Genomic DNA, 8224 nt, shown 5'->3' with positions numbered 1-8224 from the left:
CGATGGCATTCAAAGCAGTGGCCAAGGCGACACCACAAATCACTTGGGACATAAGTAAGATCTCTAGGAGGATTGACGACTTAAGTAGCAAAGGACACACCATTGTCACCTTCATATAAGCTTAGAAACCCTTAAGCAATCTAGACTCCTAAACACCAAGTTTTTGATATCTGAACGACTCACGCTTGCAACTTAAGCAAAAAGCAGCGGAATTAGAAAATGTGAGGGAAGCACACAAGGCGTGTAATTGAGTGGTCCTTCGCAAAGGCAAGGCTCTAATTCAAGAATTCCATACCATCAAACAATCAGATTCCTCCTAAAAGGGCTAGTCGTGCCATCCATGGAGATATCAACCTATATCTTTTCTTGGAAAGGAACAAAGGAGGCAGCTTGGTGATGGGTGCATCTTTCAAGGATGAAAGGGGCGAGGGAGATGAATATGAGACACAAAAGGGGGGAGATTGTTTGCGTAGCAAGGAGATTGATTTGATTGGCAATATCAATGATTGCTTTGTTTGTGCCTAAACCAAAAGGTGTTGATAATCTGTGCCTAAACCAAAGGTGTTGATAATCTGTGCCTAAACCAAAGGTGTTTATAGTGTAGTGTAGCACCACATGGAGAAAAGATTTGATTGGTTGAAAATTGTCTGCCTATCTTGTGTCCAACCAAAAGGAAAAATGGGCATGCGGTGGTTGTTGACTAGGATGTGGAAGAACATAGGGGGTTTACATCAAGCTGAGTGCCCAAGCATGAATAAAGGATTTCAAGTTTATTGCTACCGAGATGGGACATGCTGATTCTTGGATTGCCTACCCTTCTTGAAACTCTTTACACACTCTCTGGTTGGAAATTGCCGGAAGCTGTAGATTTTGTACATGATGTCATGGAAAACTTTCTTATTTTCATTGCGCTGGGCACAAAGAACTACACATATGTGATAAATTCCCTCCCTTTTTTCTTGTCGGATTTTACGATACCTTCTTGGATATGTAGACCTATATCCTTTCTTTTGGAAAAGCATGTAATGTGAGCTCCCCATCTATCTATCTATTAACCATGGACAACCAAGGCACAAAGAGAGGAGAGAAAAAAGAAATCCTGGATTTCTAAAAAATAAGAGCAAAAAATCCCTTCCATTGACCCTTTGTATTCCATTTTTGTGTTTTGCTTCTTAATGTCTTTTACATACTGCAGCAACACACACAGGTTGAGTAGTGGAGACCCTTACAATCCAAGTGCTCCCCTTAGAAAACCCCCTTATTTCTAGGGTTTGCTGCACTCTAACGTGTGAACACCCTCAAAGTGGGAAGGGCTTTTGGGGGGTTTTAGGTTAACAAAACTCCTCTGTTCACCTACACATTTTACATTTTGCGATGTCTGTCTTGAAGAGGGGAAGGTCATGGAGTTTCCTCCTGCAGCTCAGAAAAAACCCTAGCCCTCACCCTCCGCATCCCTCTCTTTACCCCAAGTCTGCACATTTAGGGTTACAGCAGTTCCGAACACAGAACTCTCGACTGGCCCAAAATGCCTTCGCCATGGCTCTCCGTTGCTCCATGTTCTCCGTCTGTAGCCCCTGTCTGCACCATTTTTGCTCGCCCCCTAGCTTCAGCACGGCAGTAGAAGCTGCAAACACGGAAAGCTCTCCTGCAGAACAAGATACGGAAGGGAGTGCTGTATTGCAATCTGCAGAGATGGAGACGGAGAGGCCTGTCACAGTGAAGATCGAACTATTGCAGAAACTGGATGACTCTACCCCTGCAGCGGTTATGGCTCCTGAGCTTGCTGCAGAGCAGGAAGAAACCGTGGTCATGAAGATGCTTGAAGAGCACAGACAGCTCGCTAATGCTCTGCGAGCTGAACTGGAAGATCAGAAAACTTTAATCAGGTCAATCCTTGATGACATTAGTCTGCTCAAATACCAGGGCAAGAAAAAAACCGCAGAAGAAAAGCTTCCTGCGAAGATACAATGGCCGGAGTGGACAGCATTCTTGGAGCACTTGAAGATCTCTGATTTTTTCAAGGATGAAAAAACTCCAGAAGGCGGCAGTGTCTTCGATGATCCGGCCTGCGTCAAAAGGGCTATCTTCAAGTTTTCTCAGGCTCATGAATCTGTTTATGAGTAGCCTCTCTCAACCTGAACGCTTATTGTGAAGATTTAATGCCTTGCCATGGGTGTGCCCAATTTGATATGATCAAGGTCTATTGTTTCATGTTAATTTTGTGTGAATATGTTAGTTTGATTCCTTAATGCGTTTGCAGAGTATATTGCAATCCCTGGGTTTTATTTTAGGCTAAGGGGGCTCTATTTTTCTGTGTGTGCGCACGCTTGGTTGAGGAACCTTAATCCCCCTCCCCTTGATTTAGAATTGGCTGTTTGATTATTCAATTTTAGTCTTCTTGTTTTCTTTCTGTTTTCATGTTCTCTGCAATTCTCTTAATTTGCAAGCTTGGGTGCATTCCAGTTTATGAAGGCATGTGTGCATGCACGGTTGTGCGTATGTGTTTATGCCTACATACATACTTATGCCCTGGCAATCGGGCAAGCGTTTTTTAGGTGCACACATAGGCCAGTCTTCATGGGCTGAAGACGGTTGTGCTCAGCTTTCATACAGACTGCTATCCTGGTGACTGGTCCCATGAGAGGAATGGACAAACACTCTTTCCTGTCCGGGCCTCTCAACTCATATGATGTGTGGGAGGCTGTGTAAATCCGTGACTTTTGTTTGTTGTGTTGATCTTTCTGTCTGCATGTGCGTCATGCCTTCACCACAGTTGGGAGCACTCTCTGCTTGCTTTACTATCCAACCTGTAGATCATTTATGTCAGTACATTTCTTGAGGTTGACATGCTTAGCCCAGTTGGCTATGCATTATGGACTTGTTGCATTGTCAGTCGTGAACCTGATCTCTCGCAGTTTGGCTAATGTCAGCTTACAACAAAGCCATAGAGATGGTATTGAGTCAAACTTACCCTAGGGGAGTTAAACTGATTCGATTTCATATTTGCACATTTGCAGGTCTTTGTCACAGAAGGATCTTCGGATCATTGCACAGTATGGGTGTGCCGCCAAGGATCAGAGAGCCCTTGCATCTCAAAAGAGGCTGCGTAAGCATTTTCAGCTAGAAGAACATACTGTGAGTCTCTGCATTGCTTTTAAGTAGTCTTTATTTTCTTAAATGCAAAAGGTTTCAAATTATTCTTTGTGGAAAATTTTAGGTCTCAGGTTCGAGTACAGGTCAACCTGCAGTTGTCCGACCTAAATTGTCAGATGTGACTAGGCTATTGCTTAGCACTGTTACCGCTTCTCAAGAGGACGTGCTTGCTGATGACGTGAAGTCATCTATCTTGCATTTGTTGTGCGAGATCATCACCCTCAGTGGTAAACCCAATACTTCTCTCTCACCAGCTGCATCTGATACCTCAGAAGGCTCAAAGCAGGAGAAAGGAAAGTATCCAAAGACAGAAAAGGTGGAAGATGCCCAAAAGCCCAACCTTGGCAAAGCGCAGCAGGGTGCAAAGACTCTGGGCAAGGTTGAAGCAGGACCAGAAGCTGTGTCACGACCCCAACAGTGGAAATGTCCAAGGTGCTGTTTGCTCACTTGTCTTGCTGCTTCGTTTGACTAGTTAGTTGCTTCATAAGAACGAGCTTAAGAGGATGTGATTGAATTTTGCAGGTGCTCTTTCATGAACCTTGATCAGAAGTATAGATGTGTGGAATGTAGTCGTAGACGACCAAGCAGGACTTACAGTTTAGAAGCGGAAAGAAACAAGAACACTAATACAGCATCCTTCGTTGATGGGGATCTGGTTATGAAGGCAACTGTTGATGAGAGGCAAGGCAAGAAAGCCCGTGAAAGCGTGAAAGAGGAGAAGGACAATTTACAACCACCATCAACTCAAGAGCAGGAAAGCATGGACGCTCAGCAAAGCAGCAGTGAAGCTGATACCAGCAGTAAGGGGAGCGATTCAGAAGAGCATTTTGATGTACTTGATGACATTTTGGAGTCTGAGGATTCAGACAATGATCAGCAAGATAATGGTAGAAGGGCTTGTTTGTCTGACTTGGTTGCCAAGAAGACAAGTCCTTCCCCCCCAAAAAGGAGGGATGACCACCGAGGTATGGACCAAAGGAATGACTTTGGAAGAAGAGGTGGGGGAAGACCACAAAAAGGAAGTAGATACGAAGGCGAGGCAGATGAACAAAGACCAAGACACAAAGGAGACGAGGAAGAGGAAGACAGCCAGGAGGATGAAGACCCACCACCACGCAGATCAGGCAGAGGGTTTAGTAATCGGGATGATGAAGACCCTCCACGTAGATCGGGCAGTGGGGGTAATAATAGTTTTAGGGGGGGAGGTCGCTCACGTGGGTATAGCGGAGGTGGTAGAGGGGGCCCACGTGGGTATGGTGGTGGTCGAGGTGACTCTTATGATGATCGACGTAGTGATGGGGGGTGGAAAGGTGGCAGGTCTTATGGTGATAGAAGAGATCGATGGGAAGACCGGGGTTCGAGGTCAGGTGGTGATTACGATGTCAGGACCTCAAGAGGAAGGGGAAGGTCTAGATATTAACCTGCAGATTCTGTGATGGCATGGCCTTGCACAGCTAAATTTCAATTTTCAGTCCTGGTAGCATGAAGTTTTGTGATCACCAAGTTTTTTCAGCTTTTACTGAACAGTAGTCTCACAGATGAAAGACAGTAGACTCTTTAGTGCTTGAAAAAAATAGGCAAGAGAAACACATGAACCCCTTTTTGTATGTTTCCACTCTAGAGCTTTGTGAAAAATTAGTAAGTTAATTGAAGGTATGATGGAGGGTCAAGTTTTCAGCTTTTTCTGAACAGTAGTCTTGCAGAAAGGAAATGAAAGATAGAAGGCTTTTTAGTGCTTGAAAAAAATAGACAAGAGAAACACATGGACCCCTTTTTGTATGTTTCCACTCTAGAGCTTTGTGAAAAATGAATAAGTTAATTGGAGCTATGATGGAGGGTCAAGAAATTTGTAAGGACATGTGTTGCAGTGTTCACAGATCCCTCTCTCTCTCTCTCTCTCTCTCTCTCTCTTTCTCCCCCCTTATCTTGAGGGCGAGGTGCTGCTATGTGGTGGTGGCGGTTGCAGGGGCTACCTTTCTGGGTGAGGCAGAAAGCTCTTGTGAGGCTTGTCTTTAAGGGTTCAGGTCCGTGAATGCCATCCTCTGTTTGTTGGCCTTCCTCCAGGCCTTGTTAGCCCAAGAGGAAGCTTGATTGGCATTAGGGAAAAGTTTTGGCTGGTGATGGCATTTCATCATGTCAGAGTGTGTGACCCTGACATATATGGCAGGTTCACTTTGAATTGAAGTCAAGAAGATTTCCAAGCTCATTTGTACCAATATTCTATAAGCACCTCTAACAGAACCACGATTGGCATTAGCGAGGGCTGCGTATTGGTTGTAATAGTCCAAGAACTTATAATTTATGTACTTTCATCAGATAATCTTTAAGCACCTATAATTCTGAACTCTTTCCTTACCAGTCTGCACAAGGAGTACTCTTATTTTTTTTTAAAGGTCCAATTATTGAAGCTACAGAAAGCTTCATTCTTCCATGGCCTCACTGTACACACATCACCACCATTCCAGAATGAAGAGAAGGTACAGGCACTATGTTAGACAGCTCACCGTTGTGCATATTGCTAGTATGCCCCGCCCAAATGAGGCAGAGCCAGAGTCGTAGAGTTTTAGCTCATGGTCACTTCTAGTCCTTTCTTTTTTTGGGTGATTGTATGGATATTAATCTCAAGCTAAGCATCCAACCACTATCATGTGAAGTTGTTTGGTTGGAAGTGCTTTCCATGGATGATCTACGAATGCAGTGATTTAAGGTGTCAAAGTTCCTGCCTAAAGAATCTTCTCAACGACCCAAATCTAGCAAAACACCACACTTATGATGACATAAGTTCTAGAATGTTCCTCTTTATGTATATAACCAAACCTTTAACTTAAAACAAATTGACAAGATTAAGAATAGTATAAAGACAAAAATCAAAGTAAACATCACCATTGACAAGTGTTGGGTTGAGTCTCTCCCTTTTTCTAAGTGGCTCCTCTTTTCTTACGGAGTATTTTAGTAATATACTGATAAAAATAGTCTTAAGAAGCCATTAGTAGCGTACCTTTTTAAAAAAAGAGGCTTCTTTATACAAGAAAAGATAGACTTAACCTTAAACCTTAGTACAACTAATAAATTAATGTGTGAACCCAAAAATAATAGCTAGCTTATATTGGATAGACCAAAATAATCAAAATTTAGTCTTCTAGCATTTATGGTATATAAACATGTCGCATGGCTCTATTCATTGAGTATCTATTTTGAGTGGTTTATACCACAATTTTATTTATTTTGGACCATGGCCATGTGCCCAATATTTTGTATACGTGTGCTAGCATTGTATATATGAGCTAGCCATTATTTTTGGCTTCATACATTAGTTTATCAGTTATACTAAGGTTTATAATTAGTCTATTTATTTTTGTGTAAACAAGGAAAATGTACGTTATTAATGGCTCCTTGGACTATTTTTGCTAATACATTATAAAAATACTCTCGTAAGGAAGAAGGAGCCACTTATGCAGAGGGGGGAGATTCAATCTAACAATTGTCAATGGTGATGCCTACTTTGATTTCTATCTTTATGCTATGCTTGATCTTGTCAATTTGTTTTAAGTTAAAGGTTTAGTTCTATTGATACGTTATTATGAGGGATTGATTCTTCAAGTTGTACAAAGATCTTGACAATGTCACTACTAATTCATATCTTTTTTTGGGGATATGATTTGTGTGAGCTCAGTAGAAAATTACGAACTTTGAACACTATCAGTAAATTATGAATATAATTTTCGGGAAAGTCTTAATGGCAAGTGCATAACACAAAGGTGAGTGTCCCAAAAGGGTGAGCTTGACCAGATGGGTCACCAAGGCCCACTAGCAAAAATCATCCATATCAATAAAGCCGAAGGTCCTTAGCTCTTTCACAATTACTTATTATTCGATGTATGGAGTCATAAATACTTACAAGAAAGAAACTTAAAGATTACATGCCCTCAATATCACATGCTCATGCTTCCTTGCCTTGATGTTTTGAATGCACCTTTGTTTTAGGCATCTCAAACAATTTTCTATGGGATGAACATAATAATAACTGCAATGTTTGGGCGAGTGGGGATGTGCTTTTTGAGTCAATATGTTAGTAGTGTGTGTGTAGGGAAAATCATGGCTATGCCCAAGTGACCAAGTGTGTGGACATCAACATTAGGTTTATTTCAGTGTAAACTTATCATTATGCAAATGTGTTGTGTTTTGTGGAAGACAATGAAGGAAAGCTATATGGAGCTTCTCTACTTGGTCTGTGTTGATGAAATGAGAGAAATATGTGATTAGGTGTGCCTCGTGTATTCCCTTCTAATCTCTTTTCATGGTATCAAAGCTAGTAGCTCTCAATCTAGGGTTTATTGAGTAAGTAAGAGAGAGGAAAAATTCTGGTTTTTTGGAGCTTTCCATTAAAGTTGTGGATCAAAGAGAAGGTGAGGAGCACATAAATCTTACAGATCTGAAAGCGTTGCCCAAACCCTAATCTCGTGGATTGCATGTGTTTTGGAGAGATTGGAGCCAAGTATTGGCTGCCCCAAACAGTGCAAAGCCAGTCTTTTGTGAAGCTCTCCATTAGAGCTTGAGTGTGAACTGTTGGTTGTATTGCACATTGAAAAGATTGGAGCTATTGGCAAAAGTAATGGTGGAATGTATGAGAAAGTATATGCTATATTTGAATAAGCATTGAAGCATTTGTTGAAGCACTGGAGCAAGGGATATGTGCAGAAAATTACAGAGAACTCACAATGGTACACACTACCAAATGCCTATTGATATTGTGCTAAGGCACAGTCATAGATACTAAACACCATTTTTGTTACCTTAGCCAAATTCTTATGAGTTGTAGTAGTAAGGTATAGTAAGCAAAATCAAGTTGTATGGAGCTGGCAGCGTAGAGTAGAAACTAATGACAGTGTGCAAGCTGTGAAGCTTGGAGTTGAATTCAGTTATAGAACATCATCATGTGAAGCTACCAAGAGTGGACAAGCTGGCCATTGTGTTAGATTGAACCTAAGGGATCTCACAACAGCTGAGAGTGTCTATACATCAAGAGGCGGCAGCCTGCAGATAAGCACAAACTGCATACAGAGAAGTAGTG

General features: G+C 41.9%; 1 protein-coding gene across 1 annotated transcript; it reads left to right on the top strand.

Annotated features, from left to right (window-relative positions):
* The first annotated feature begins 1259 nt into the window (after positions 1 to 1259).
* Positions 1260 to 4825, top strand: LOC147637589 (uncharacterized). The gene is made up of 4 exons (XM_086799403.1): positions 1260 to 2120; positions 3018 to 3135; positions 3218 to 3585; positions 3676 to 4825. Exons 1-4 carry the CDS (start codon positions 1375 to 1377, stop codon positions 4571 to 4573), a joined length of 2130 nt encoding a protein of 709 aa, XP_086655529.1. The 5' UTR covers positions 1260 to 1374; the 3' UTR covers positions 4574 to 4825.
* Positions 4826 to 8224: the final 3399 nt, after the last annotated feature.

Source organism: Cibotium barometz, chromosome 6, assembly GCF_041138505.1.
Source record: "Cibotium barometz isolate CiBa-2024 chromosome 6, ASM4113850v1, whole genome shotgun sequence".
Classification (NCBI taxonomy): domain Eukaryota; kingdom Viridiplantae; phylum Streptophyta; class Polypodiopsida; order Cyatheales; family Cibotiaceae; genus Cibotium; species Cibotium barometz.
Note: the sequence above shows the minus strand (reverse complement) of the source record. Positions and strands in the feature narration are given on the sequence as shown.

Coding starts and splice junctions, on each gene's coding strand:
- LOC147637589 (XM_086799403.1), top strand. CDS start 1,375: ATGTCTGTCTTGAAGAGGGGAAGGTCATGGAGTTTCCTCCTGCAGCTC. Junction 3,136..3,217: donor TTCAGCTAGAAGAACATACT/GTGAGTCTCTGC, acceptor GGAAAATTTTAG/GTCTCAGGTTCGAGTACAGG. Junction 3,586..3,675: donor CAACAGTGGAAATGTCCAAG/GTGCTGTTTGCT, acceptor TGAATTTTGCAG/GTGCTCTTTCATGAACCTTG.